This window comes from Nylanderia fulva, unplaced genomic scaffold, assembly GCF_048542155.1.
Source record: "Nylanderia fulva isolate GAGA-0341 unplaced genomic scaffold, ASM4854215v1 Scaffold17, whole genome shotgun sequence".
Taxonomy (NCBI): Eukaryota; Metazoa; Arthropoda; class Insecta; order Hymenoptera; family Formicidae; genus Nylanderia; species Nylanderia fulva.
Window position 1 is genome coordinate 1420055 of NW_028189945.1, and position 14295 is coordinate 1434349.

Here is a 14295-nt window from a genome sequence, read left to right on the forward strand (position 1 = left end):
GCTCTCGCAATTATTGCGAGAAAGAGAGAGGGAGATCGTTAGTCGCGTTTGTCGGCCACGCTTCCGTTTGTGAGTCGCAAAACGCATCGTTCGACGAACGACCGCTTCATGCAAATACGCCGGCTCATATATTTAGCAAACGGGGAAAGGATGTTTTCTTCGCTTTGTGTAGATATATTGTAGAGAGCGGAAGAACCGCTGGGGGTGTCGGGGTGGATTTGACGGCTGGTGAAGGAAATATTTAACGGAAATTCGCGGGCACATGGGGAGAAAGGCGGATGCTCACTCACAGTAGCGTCATACGCCCCACCGAATGCGATTATAGTTCCTCTCATAATAGCAAGCGCGGTGAGATTCCCCGGGGACACATTGTTTCGTTTTGTTAGTCGGCGAGCGAGCTCGATGCATGTTTGTCGCTGACAGTCAATCTCGCACACGAGACGTAATACACAGAAAATATATTTCGTTACGTAATCTCTTTATTATCATACCGTTACTTATTGTTATATTATGTTATATCATTTATTACTATAGTGTTGTATTTATTGTTATATGTATATTATTACTTAATTTATTTTACCGTCTTGTGTGCAGGAAAAAATATTTATTTTAAAATAGAGCACTCCCTCTTTTCTATTCCTTTCGATTACATATCCTTGTAAACTGCTTCACATCGATGTCTCATTTTTTCTCTCAGCGGACAAATAAATACCCTCATAATCCCAAAGAATGAACAAAAAGCCCCGAGGCTTTTCAAACGCGATCGCTTGACATCCACGATTGCTGCCCAATCGCATCCCCCGACTTTCTCTCGGAAATTCCAGTTTTGCCGAAGGAAGTGATTTGAGAGTTCCTTCTTATTCCCCTCTCGATATCGAAAATAGACGAGCGATGGTTACGCTGGAGAAAGAGAGGGAACTTTCGCGAGATCCATGGAAATTCCTGTCGTATCGGTTGCCACGCAAATATTTGACATCCGCGAACAAGAAAGAGAGAGAGAGAGAGAGAAACCTCCATTAATTTCCGCCCTATTTTCAATTTCCACCAAGACGCTTTACTTTACCACGCGAAACAGCCGTCGTCGCCAATCTCGTCGCTTCCTCCCTCTTTTGGGGATCCGCAAATATTTAGGGGGTTGCAAACTTCTCGGGGGAGTTTTCCACGTTGACAGCCACTCGCGACGCTCACTCGATGTTGTTGCCATTTGTATTCCGCGGCGACGACTCGTGCACGGGGTGCCTTTTTGTCGAGATTCTTACGGGATTCTTTGTACGATTTCGAGTGAGTTTCTCGTAGAAAAAAAGTCGAGACATCGATGGTTTCGGGTTATAAAAGAGTCTCGACAAATTGAGCTTTGACAGTTGCAAAAAGAGTATTGGAAGAGTTGGAAGAGAGAATGTCGGAGAAGTACTAGAAGAGTGAAAAAGAAGTTGTTCGAAAGTGCACTTGGTTAATCATGCGATCGATTTATCCACGTTGACTTTATTTATTATTATAAAGAAAATTTTTTTTTTTTTTTTATAAACTTATACCCATTTCTTTACTCTCAATTATGCTCGCCATTTTCTTGGATCGAGCATTGCGTGTTTCTTTACAAAAACATTAATATAAATTTAATATATAGGTATTTGAAATTATTATATATTTATATTAAATATATAAATATAATTATATTTAAAAAATTTAACCGTTGACTTTATTTATTATTATAAAGAATATATATTTTATAAACTTATTATACCAATTTCTTTACTCTCGATTATGCTCGCCATTTTCTTGGATCGAGCATTGCGTGTTTCTTTACAAAAACATTAATATAAATTTAATATATAAGGTATTTGAAATTATTATATATTTATATTAAATATATAAATATAATTATATTTAAAAAATTCAACCGTTAAGGAACTCCGTTGGCAGCTGGTAGTTCTTAGATCAGGCTTCTGCAATAGACGACAAAAGTCGTCACGTTACACTATAGTTAACGGTACTTTTTTTTTTTTTTAAATACCACTGTGTATTGTATCGGTGAAAACACCACGTGCATAATTTAAATTTAAAATGCAATTGTCGCTGATACATGTGTACATACATAGTATGCAAAAAAAAATTCGTGGCGGTTAGTTAAAATACTGCGAGGGATTCGTAACTGTGAATGCAACCACATGTGTTGACCCTCAACGAGAAAAGTATTTATGAAAGAAACACATTGCGAGTAATATAATACACTTTTTTTGCGATCGTTATTTTTCTCAATTAAAACTGTAAATTCCATTAAACTTGTGCGGAAAATAATGGAAGCAGAAATATTTTTTCAAACTCGAACGAGGAAAAGAGTACATCTCTCTTTTTACCATTCGTAACCATTCACGAACGTTGTGAATGAAGAAACGATAATATGGCTAAAAAATTAATTTTCTTTACTCAATCAAATTCGAAAACTTTTTTTTGTTGCATCAACAATTTTAATATAGGTATTCATTAGCGCAAAGTTAATGAAATGTAAGCAAATTGGTGCGGGAAAAATGCACAACATATATAGGTAAAGGTACCGATTATGAGATACCATTTACATTTTCTTAATTATTTCCAAAATATATGCAATTAGGAAAGTATCCATATACTGTTTTCAATCGTCATTTCATGTAGTTTTAGAAATCCTCAATAAGTTATATCTCGTTCGAGTTTTAATATACATAGGTTTGATTAAAGTAAGTCAGTTTTTGTATCAAAACCAAAAGGTCTCCTAATATGAGATACTAGTTGATCTTAATATGAGATACCGCCTTTTATTAGATAAACTTCATTTCATTTTTATTAACACCAAAAATAAAAGATATATAAAATATATAGATAAAATCAGAAATAATTTTTTTTTTTTAATCGGCTCTCAATATAAACAATATAAATATGATGTTTTCTAAATCGGCCTAAGAGCCATAGCACGAAAAATTACGAAAATTAATTATTCGGAACTGTATCTCTTGATATAGATAAAAGTAAATGGTTTTATTATTACCTGTCTTATAATTTGAAACCTTTTACAGTATATTAGGTATGTATATCCGTATTATTAGATACACGTGAGAACGCGGTGTAAATTCACGAGATACGCCGTCTTTCCTTCCGATTCGTCATCCTTATCGTCGCATTTTTCGTTCCACAACAGGCATATTGTTGTGTCCCCTGCTCAGACGTGTGCACATGTGTGCGAGAGCATTCAACATTAATCCTCGAGCTTCCACACACACATATATCCGTTCAGACGTCGCGAAATTAATGTCAGAACACGTATATTGTTTCGGTCGGCGCAATTAATTTGCATTTGCGTGATTCTGTTCCCTTTCCTTTCTCTGTCCGTCTCTTTTTGTGCACGCGACTTTTTTTCATTAGACGAGGGACATTAAACACGTCTCGAAACTCTCGTGCATTATTTACTTACGCACCGCGGAATTTGTTCGTAATTAGTCATCCTTATCGTCCGTCCTCCTTATCGATGCACTTAGCGTTTATATTTTTTTGTGCACTTATCTCAGGGAGATATATACGGAAAATGAATGTATGCGGATAATCACTGTAGCTATGTATATGTATATTGAAATTATAACGTTAAAAGCGAGAAATCACGTAATCTTTCTTTGTGATATACGTCGAGATAAATAAATTAATGCCTTTCCTTCTCTCACTTTTTCCGGAAATCGCGAATTATAATAAACAGCTGTTGAATTGATTTAAAATGAGTCATGAAATTCATTTTCCTCGGAAATAAAAGCGACGTTATAATTATTTATTAACACAAAGAGAAACCCTTTAAAAAGCTTGTTAAAAATTCGAAAACTCTAAAAAAGACTAGAATAAAAAATGTATGTATATATATATATATATATATATATTTAGCGAAAGACCGATAAATTTTTACTTCTCTGATACAAATCTACGTTTTTTCATCTTCTATTATTTAAAATTGAACGAGATTCTATCCTTTACTTTTTAATCAAATTTTATTCCTAACACTCGTTTCTTTCAAATATATCGCGAATTAATAAACAGTAGTAAAATTTAATTAATTTAAAATGAATCACGAAATGCATTTTTCTCGAAAACATAAGAGAATTTAGAGATTAAATTGTATAATTATTTATTAACGAAGCGAAAGCGATAAAAAAATGAAAAATTCGACAGAAATATATAAAAAGATGAAATAAATTCAGGCGAGCTTTACATTTGATTTTCACTTCTCTTAAAAGGCAGATCTACATTTTCATTTTTCATTATTAAGCGAGATTTAACCCCTTAATCAAATTAATTTTTCTTCTCAATTAATTGGACTCTTAATATTAAATTTTTAGCTTTGTATTTATATTTAAAGCGTACTTATGTGTAATTATTTTTTGTCACCTTTTAATGTAATTCATTATTAGACATTAGATTAAAGAATATTATTTTTATATATGACTTCACACTTTCTAACATAATTTGAATTTTTATATTTACTGCTCTTAACAGCCTTTTATCAAATTTATTAAATTTTTAGACTCGGATGTGCGAGTAATTAATTACTTATCAACGGTATCATTGTTTCTCTTTTCCCGATCGTGTATGCGAATATATGTATATACCGTGTACGATAATACACGTACCGATGGCTGTAGATCGCAGGATCGGATTTCGCGGGTGCGCATTTGGGCGAATCCACTTACAATGGAAATTTCTCCATTTCCCCGACATGACGTTTTGTATGCCTCGGGAAAGGATACGAAGCCCCCTTTCCTTCTTCCCCTCCGATATCTCGATATTGACAATTATCGTCTGTCAAACACGCAGTCGCTCTCTCTCTCTCTCTCTCTCCTATAAATATTTATTAGCACGTCAATATTCCGGTTCCATTAACGGAGTTACCTTGAGTTAGCACGTATTCGGCCGATCGTAAAGCAAATATATGCATTCTGTCGTTTATTGTTGTTTCGACGTCCGTGCGAATGTATCTTTATAAAAGTAATTTGTGCTCGCGAATCGCGAGATTCCGCTGCGTGTGCGCAGGAATTTCTGAAAAACTTTTTTTTTTTCAACGAGCAAATATTTTTCGCGAGCTGGCAATCGCGATATTGAAAATGACAACGAACAGGTCTTCGCGAGAGAGAGAGAGCGTTTACCAGAGTAAATCGGCTCTCGAGCATAAAACATCGAATGTGGTATTTAACGAAAAAGCGAATGAATTTGTCGAAACGATTCGTCCAGTCCAGCTCTTCAAACGGGACGAGAGTAATTGTTTCGAATGTATCTATATGTATACATATATATATATATATGGATACGCGAATTGATTCCGCGTTGCAGCGTGTAATTTTTCTACCGACGATCATTCATTCTGCGAGCGCTATATAACTGCAAAAATGAAATTGAAAGCTTAAAAAAATATATTTCCAAATTAGGCAGAAATTAGAAAAATTACCGCACACACGTACATATATCGAGAAAACGGAAAATTCGAGGAATAATTAGTATTGTTAGAAACGAAATTATAATAGGTTTTTAATTAATTTTGCGTACGGAATTTATTGGATATTAAAATTGAAAGTTTAAATGGAAAAATTCGAGTAAACGTGAGAAATTTTTACATAGACTTCAAAATATTATGTATGATTGCTTTTCATATTTTTTAATATAGAGAGCGGAACGTGACGTGTAAAGAGCGCGCATTTCTCGATATTATGCAAAAAAAAAAAAAAAAAAGGTGATTCGCTACTCTGAAGTTGAAAAGGATTGCGATTCGATTGGGAAATCAACTCTTCGAAAAGATGTGACACGCAGATGCGCCAATTTTCCGGAGGGAAATTGCGAGACTGAATTTGATACGCAGCCAATTGCATGAAATTTTTACGGATACAGCATATTATCGATCGTATATAGAATATCGCGTGTATGTAGGATGCAAGTAGGAAAATATTTTATCGTATTTCTTTTCAAAAAAGAAGTATCTTTTTTTCCGACCGGAACGAGAGAGATAATTTTTGAATATATCGCTTTCAAATATTTTTAAATATTTTATCTTCTACATACATTTGATGTTTCCCGATTCTTCGTGTAAAAATTTCGATAATTCTGTTATAATTCCAAGATTTACATTTTACATAATGCTAATAAAATTTTGAAAAAAATGTTCATGTAAACAAAGTAAAACAAAGTACGTCAATGTATATTAATGTGTACGTATGATGTTTATATAAATATTAGATTTAATTATATAATACGAATTATATATTCTTAATATTGTTAATTATAATACTTTTATACGAGGTATTAAGAAACTGCAAATGTTTTTAGCATATTAAAAAATGAGATACTTTGCGAACGATGCATTTCCGATAACTTTGTCAAAGGCAAAAGATATACTTTGGGACATCATTCTGTGTACGCGATTGCAGCTGTCGAGTTTATAAGATCGAAAGATAGAATATATACACATTATTAATTATGAAGCTCTATACTTTTAATTACTTTGATCGCATTTATTTATTTTCATCTTTTATCTTTAATACTCCGTAACATTAATTAAAACTGCTCTTCCTCTCTCTCTCTTTTTCTCTCTCTTTTTCTCTATTGATTTCAATTCACCTTCCTCGTAGTCTTTATGAATAAGCAAGGTTTCTCGTCGATTTTATTCAACGAATTCCCTCGGATTGTGTGTTTCCTAATAGAGATTCGAAATTTTCTCCAAGCAATATCTGCTCTTCTCGACCTTCCGCATCGCCACGCGTTTATATTCTTTCTCCATCGGACACGATCGCGTAGATTGTAGACGCAAATCGATAACGGGAACGAGAGACGAGCGTAAAGGCTGACCTTTTGTTGATAAAAATTGAATAAATAAAGCGGAAGAGAGAGAGAGAAAACGGCCAGGTCGCTCGCTCGAATTAACCCCGGTTAGTTAATCAACTGTTAAGCCGATGAAAACGATGGCGATGCATCGGCACGTGTGGGCACACGAATCGATCCTGAAACTGACCTAAGTTTAGCGATCCTTCTGCCTCGTCGAAGGCAAAAGGGGACCATAGTCGGTTGAACGGAATGGAACAGCTGTCGATCCGGGATGTGAAAGTAACGGGATTTGGCCTGAAAATCTCGGTCAGAACGTTCAAAATTTCGACCATTTTTTTTTCCTGTATGAGCTTGAACGAAAAATAGCAAAGAGAGCATTTTCAATTTACTGTTCTTTATCTGTAATTATAATTATATAATATGACATATAATGTAATTCTATTTATAATTATATCATTCGATAAATTGTTAAACAAATTATTAAATCAAGGTAATTAATAATTATATTATATATTATATAATATAATTAAAATTTTAATATACAATATACACTTCCCTCTTTGAAGGAGTAAAGTTTCTCAGGAAGAGATATGAAAATTGTTTGCATTTATATCTAGAATCACTCTATATATTGTATATATTATATATTATTTATAGAGATATATATTAAAAGCATATATATATATATATATATATATATATATATTATTGCTTTATATATTATATATTATAATATATATTATATATTATTGTATATATATATATATATATATATGTAATATACAATAATATATAGATATATTATAGTATATTATGTATTATAATATATATTATATATTATTGTATATTAAATATATGTGTATATATATACAATAATATATAATATATATTATAATATATAAAGCAATATATATATATATATATATATATATTATTGCTTTATATATTATATATTATAATATATATTATATATTATTGTATATATTATATATATATATATATATATATATTTATAATTATAATTTATAAATGAGATATAGTTATCTAATCGGACGTGTGCGAATAATAGAGACGATATACCGGTATAAAATGCCATTAGGAAATATTTCCAAGCGAAGGGGACGCGATCGCGCGGCGATTTGCGAATCGAATCGCTCGTCTCGAAGGCGACGTCGCGACGCGCAGTAATCCCGACGTCTCGACGCCGCTAACAAACGGCCTCCTTGCCTCGGAGCTTTCACGCGAGCTTCTCTCGGGGTCGCTTTTAACAGCCTTCGAACTCCAGCCGTCACCCTCTTCTCGCTACCCTGTCCTTAGCGCCCTTTTAACGCACTCCTCTCTCTCTCTCTCTCTCTCTTTCTTTGCGACACAACGACGACGCGTCGAGAGATTTATCGCGTCTGTATATTGCGAGGCCTCTTAATCGCACGCGTGTGAAAGCCGCGAAAAGTTCCCCTGTTGACTCTCGTAGTCTCTTTATTCGCCGATGTCGTGATCCCTGAAATTAAGGATATTGAGGGATATTAAGGATATTGGATTCCTCCTTGGTACCAGGTCATTCGCGAATGGAATGGAAAACGCGTTTCCAGGATTCGGAAGTCTCAGAAACGTTCAAGCAAGTTGCGTATAAGGGAAATATACGCCTAATGTCGAACTTTTTTTTTTTATTATATTTAGACAAGATCCTTTTAGTAAATGAAAATTGAATAAATCACGAGATTTACCGTACCTTCTTCTAATTGCAATAAATGAACAATGCTTTTTCGGTAATTCATCTCATTTTTTCATTCTTTTATTTGTATTATCTTTTACACTTAATTTCCGGTATTAAGCAAATTATATTCCTAATATCGTAGATCTTCTTAATTTTTTGAAGGCTAAAAAATATTAATTTTAATTTGTAAAAATTGTGTATTTAATTATCGACACATATAGCAAGAATTTAAAACAAAAATCCTTTAAAAAAATGTCGATCTCAAAAATAGTGCACAAATTTAATAAATTACAATTCGAATATAAAATACAATTAATTTGACATCGGACTCGATTCCCTTATCTTTAAAAAGTTCTACTTTTTTCATCAAAATGAATTATCACGATTTCCACACAAATGATAGCCAGATACGACAGAGTTATTGTTGGAGCACTTGCAATTTTCAATAATAAATTCGAATATAAAATACAATTAATTTGATATCGGACTCGATTCCCATTTTTATCTTTAAAAAGTTCTACTTTTTTCATCAAAATGAATTATCACGATTTCCTCACAAATGATAGCCAGATACGACAGGAGTTATTGTTGGAGCACTTGCAATTTTCAAAAATAAATTCGAATATAAAATACAATTAATTTGATATCGGACTCAATTCCCATTTTTATCTTTAAAAAGTTCTACTTTTTTAATCAAAATAAATCATCACGATTTTTTCACAAATGCTAGCCAGATACGACAGAGTCTTATTGTTGGAGCACTTGCAATTTAAAAAACTAAATTTACACTTCCAATTTTGTTCTCTTAATATAAATTTGATATTTATTCAGAGAATATTGACGAAATCACGCACGTAGCATCTCGCTGCAATAAAGAAAAAAAATCAAGAAGAGCTTGAGTAACGTCGTAAATCGTTCCCTGCCTCTTCGCCCCCAACATCGTCGGTCTTTTCAGTATATCGTTCCGAACACAAACCGCGTACCCTATCGATCCGCCAGACGATTTCGCCGGAACTCGACGCCGGCCGTTACCCTCGATCGCTTTTATCAGTCTTTATAGCTACATCGCTTATCCGCCAATACCGCACGGTCTAAGCTAATTTTATACCCGCGGTCTTCCCATTCTCCGTCTCTGTTTCTCTTCGCGTCCCCGACACAAACCCTCATTGGGAACTTTGAGACACGTTGTAAAAGTAATCCCGATTCATTTCCGCGGGATTGCTCGTGTCGTTCTTTTCTCTCTTCCCTTCTCTTTCCTCGAGCCGTCTTTCCATCTATGCGAAGAGTTAACGAGAAAAGTAATCCAATTTTGATCCAGCAACGGAGTAACTCGATCGGGATTCCCGCGGTTGTGTCTCGTATTGCTTTTCTGTCGTTCAAGATAAAATCTCGCACGAAAAATATTACAGGCAATTAAATGCCTTAAATTACATTTAATTCATTCATTCATAGATTTATTCCCCAAACATTAATAAATTATTTTAGATTTATTCCCCAAAAAATTAATAAAATATATAATAATGTAATTCCAATTTATTTAAATAATTAAAAAAATAATTATCCTATATATTTGCTGTTCTATAATGAATTGTGAACTTGATCAAGGCGAAACGTTCTCGTGGAAAGTCGAGCCAAAATCCCATAAGGAGTACTCCTGCGTCTTGTCAGTTTATCCGCACATGGGAAAATCGCAGACGACGAGGAATAATCTGTATGGCGTGTGCGCAACATCTCACCGGAGAGTTCAGTCTCACTCTGCGGAGCTTTAAGTCAATTACGCGCGTCTCGAAACACGATTCCCAGCGATCCGATCAGCTGCGACGACGATGACGAGACCGCCGATTGTTGTCGTTCATTAAAGGCCGCGAACCGAGGTGTTCTAGAAAATTACGTCGATATTGTGCTCATCGTTCATTATTTATATCTCAATTATTTATACATTATCATTATTTATACAGTGTATTATCTTTTTTATTTATTTTTTTTTTTTACTGCGTACGTAATTTTATTATTATTTGTTTTATATATAAATACTAAAGGGTTTTCTTACTCGTTAAGTAAATAAATAAAATAGAAATGTATATTGTTTCTCTCTAACGGAATGAGAATTTAATTATTGAATTATTAATAAATCTTTAGATCTTATTTAATTGCTCGTTTAGTTGGCCTACAATATTTACCTTTTTTTTTTAAATTTTGTTAATTTATACGAGCCTTTCATTAATTAATTTTAAAATAGATAAATTATTATTTATATTTTATTGCCGTAATATTTTTATGATGCATCGATAATTAAACGCGATTTAATGCCATATTATTATTCAATTATTCTCGCGTGTGCGCAATAATTCGGGATTTTTTTTCGAGTCATCGGTATCCTTCATCTAAGAGGATTACAAAGCGACGATGAACTCGGAATTACTTCTCGTGAGATATATTGCGAGGGATTTTACCGGAGCTGCGAGGCGTGTGAAGAGCTGCATTCACGCGCTTTAATAAACAGCGACGCCTCCGAATTTACCTTGCCAAGGGCGTTTTCGAGTGCCCTCGAGGAGTAATGCCCTCTCCTTCATTCGGATCATTTCGCTGCAAAAACGCGCGTTATTCGTGTCGACTGTTCCGAAAACTGTAATTACCCAAATTGAAAAAAAGGGGAGAAAGAAAGAGAGAGAAGGCCAAAAAAGCTGATTAGATATTTTCTGTATTTCGTGGAATTTTTTTTTTTTTTCACATAGTATACAGAATTTCTCATTCATCCGCAAATTCGAACAATGACAATTTTTATATAAATGTTTCTGTACGCTTTATTAATTCTTTTCTAGTTGCCTTCTCTCTCAATCTCTCTCTCTGGATTTATTCATGCTATTTATCATTAAGACGATCAATTAAATCGAGTTAACGTCGCAATTTTTTTATATAATTTCTATTTATAAAGATTATTTAAAGATCATAGTACCATTTTATTAGTTATCTTCTCTGTTTTTGCAATAGCAATTTTTAAAGAATTGAAACTATTAATAGGTATTCAAGCTATTAAGTAGGAAAGAAGAAGAAACTAATCTTTAAGAGTTTTCTCTCTTTTATGCGAAAGGAGAAACAAGTTTTTCATTTTTTTTTTCAACGGGAGCATTGTATGTCCCTTATTGTTTCCTGGATACTTAAAACTGAATCGCTTTTATAAATTTTTGATCAGCGCCTTGCACAGTTATACAAGCATTCCTTCTTCAAACTTATTCAAGTAACATATACTATGTTACTTTGAAAACGTTTCAACTAATGATTGTGAAACTAAGAGAAACTAATGATTGATGAATGTAAAAACAAGTTTCGCATACACACAAAATGCTTCTTCTTTTAATATTAACAATGTCACTTTTTTAATTTCGTATTAGTATAGAAAATGGATAGTTTTACATATCTTTAAGAAATAATATTATTTATAATGTTTTTTCATACCATATATTTATTTTAATCTTTTATTTATTTCTTTATTTATCTATATGTATTTTAATCTTAAACAGGTAAATATTTCTGTATGTAATTTGTAATTAGCAACTACATATATATGTTTTCTTAGAAACGAAAAGTTCTTTATACCAATTAATTTCTCATTATTTTATGCATAAAAATATTGAGGTAAAATCGAAAAATAAATATTTTACGAGATATTTCATCATTTATGTAAAATCAAAGTATAAAATATCTCGTAAACTATTCAATTTTGAGTCATTCTATTCTTAAATAATATCGTAACATTGAAAAAAACCTATTGATTTCAAATAAATGTGCATTTTAATAGTATCACCATATTTGAAACAAATAATTATTTATCTGTTTTGAAAAAGGATCTCTTTTCTTATATCAAATAAGTATTTTTTTACGGCAAGTCAATATTATTAGTTTCAACCAAATGATGTTAGCGGTACTATTGAAATAGAAACATTTATTTGAAATCAATAGCATTTTTCAGTGAAGGAATCATAATTTATGCAAAAAAATTTTCTTTTAAAAACCTAGATTGACTTTTAAATGACGTTCATCCGATATATACATTTTTTCCTATCACTCCCGGATTTCCAAATATTGCTCTCTTAATATTCAAATCTTTCACCTTGTATATCATCGCATTATCACCGAATATGTCGAGTGGTCTCGACATGCTCGTTTCGGGAGGATATTTTACACTAATCTCTAAATTTCCTTCTTGCAGCTAAAGAGCTGAAGGTATGCGGCAGCGTCAGAAGCGGTGGCGAAGTGTGCTGCTCAGCCGACATGGAATTGACACTGCAGGCCCGAGCACGTGACAAGCACGAGCAGGCAACCCGAGACACTCTCCAGAGGATGCACGGAGTGCTGACAATACGGGGAAACAGATTCCACAGTGAGTAATACCGCCTTTTTCCGATTTCGCCGATAAAGGCAAACGCATATTGATAAATGGCTCTCCTTCTGTTTTTCTCATTCGAAAGAATGGGCGAAGAACAAAGCCTTGCTTGTCGTCGAAGGAACGCAAGGACCCGTAAAATACTCGAAGAGTCGGACATTAAAATTTCTCGAAAATATCTCGGGGAGATATTTATTGTAGCGCTGAAATAGTGACATGTATTTTTTTTTTCTACGAGAAATGCACTCCACTTTTACTTGAGAAATATCTAGGATAATGGAGAGATGTTGAATTAAATTTTGTATTTAATATTCGCGATTAACAAGTCCCTCGTGTCCCCGAGATGGAAACTTTAACGTGTATAAACTGCTCTTCTCCGCTTTCCTCGTCTCTCGCCGTAGCATTTTATTCGCGTTACACGGACGAAACTTTTTAATCGCCTTATTCAAATCCCTTTAATCCACTTATTCGAAGGTAACGCGTTGTGCTCGTACATCGAGAAGTAAAGTCAATATTTCGTAGTAAGAGATTCGCTTTTCCACCAGTCGGGGAAACAGGGGAAAGGAAAGCAAAACTCTTAGTTTTGTATATTCGGAGAAATCTTTCGAGAAAGATTATAAATCTTTCCTTCGCGAAAACAATGTAAGATCGCAAAAATGGATTCGAATACAGAGGAAAAGGAACCAATTTAAAACCACGAAAGACACTTGCAGAAGAAGAATATAAACGTTGTTGTTACGTGTAAATTTAAAGATAAAACATGTAAATTTAAAGAAATGTATAGATTTATAGGTACGACCTTAATTTTTAATAAGTGAGATTTCTTTCACGAGCAATTTCTGCCAATGAATCCTTGGACGTCCAAAACAATTTTAAGTGATAAAAATATATCGAAACTATTCTTCGTCCGAATGCAATAAAAGGATTTTTGAATTCTAAAACCTAAAATGCAACGAGAAAAAATATTCGATAATCAGCAACCTATAAAAAAAAAGTGTCAAAACAGTTGGTACCCGGGTATCCATTGATGGAAATTATGATAATTGACAGAAGGGTCGATCGGGCAGGACGTTCCTCGATCAAGGATCACCCTCGATGACAACTTTCACGTGCTCGAAACACAATGTTCGATCGAGCTCTTGTCCGTCTTTCGCGTGTGGGCTCTCGAAGTGGGCTTGTTGGTTCGAATGGAACACAGAGGGATATAGAAGAAGATTTCAGGGCTAACGGCGGCACGACTCGGCAACTCGGAAGTGGATGTTGACGACCTCTCGCCGGAGCGGCTCCTCCAAGAGAGCTCGCGAGGTTTTTTTTCTAATTAAAGAGGAACCGCAGGCCGCATCGACGAGGGTCTTACGAGGACCATCCTACGGACTCT

General features: G+C 33.8%; 1 protein-coding gene across 3 annotated transcripts in view; it reads left to right on the forward strand.

Annotated features, from left to right (window-relative positions):
* Positions 1 to 14295, forward strand: part of dlp (glypican dally-like) — a 153592-nt gene that overhangs the window by 124046 nt on the left and 15251 nt on the right. For all 3 annotated transcript variants that reach the window (XM_029311985.2, XM_029311983.2, XM_029311984.2), the window contains one exon: positions 12744 to 12914. In XM_029311985.2, the coding sequence (XP_029167818.1) occupies positions 12806 to 12914 (109 nt within the window). In that variant the 5' untranslated portion in view covers positions 12744 to 12805. The remainder of the gene's footprint in view (positions 1 to 12743; positions 12915 to 14295) is intronic.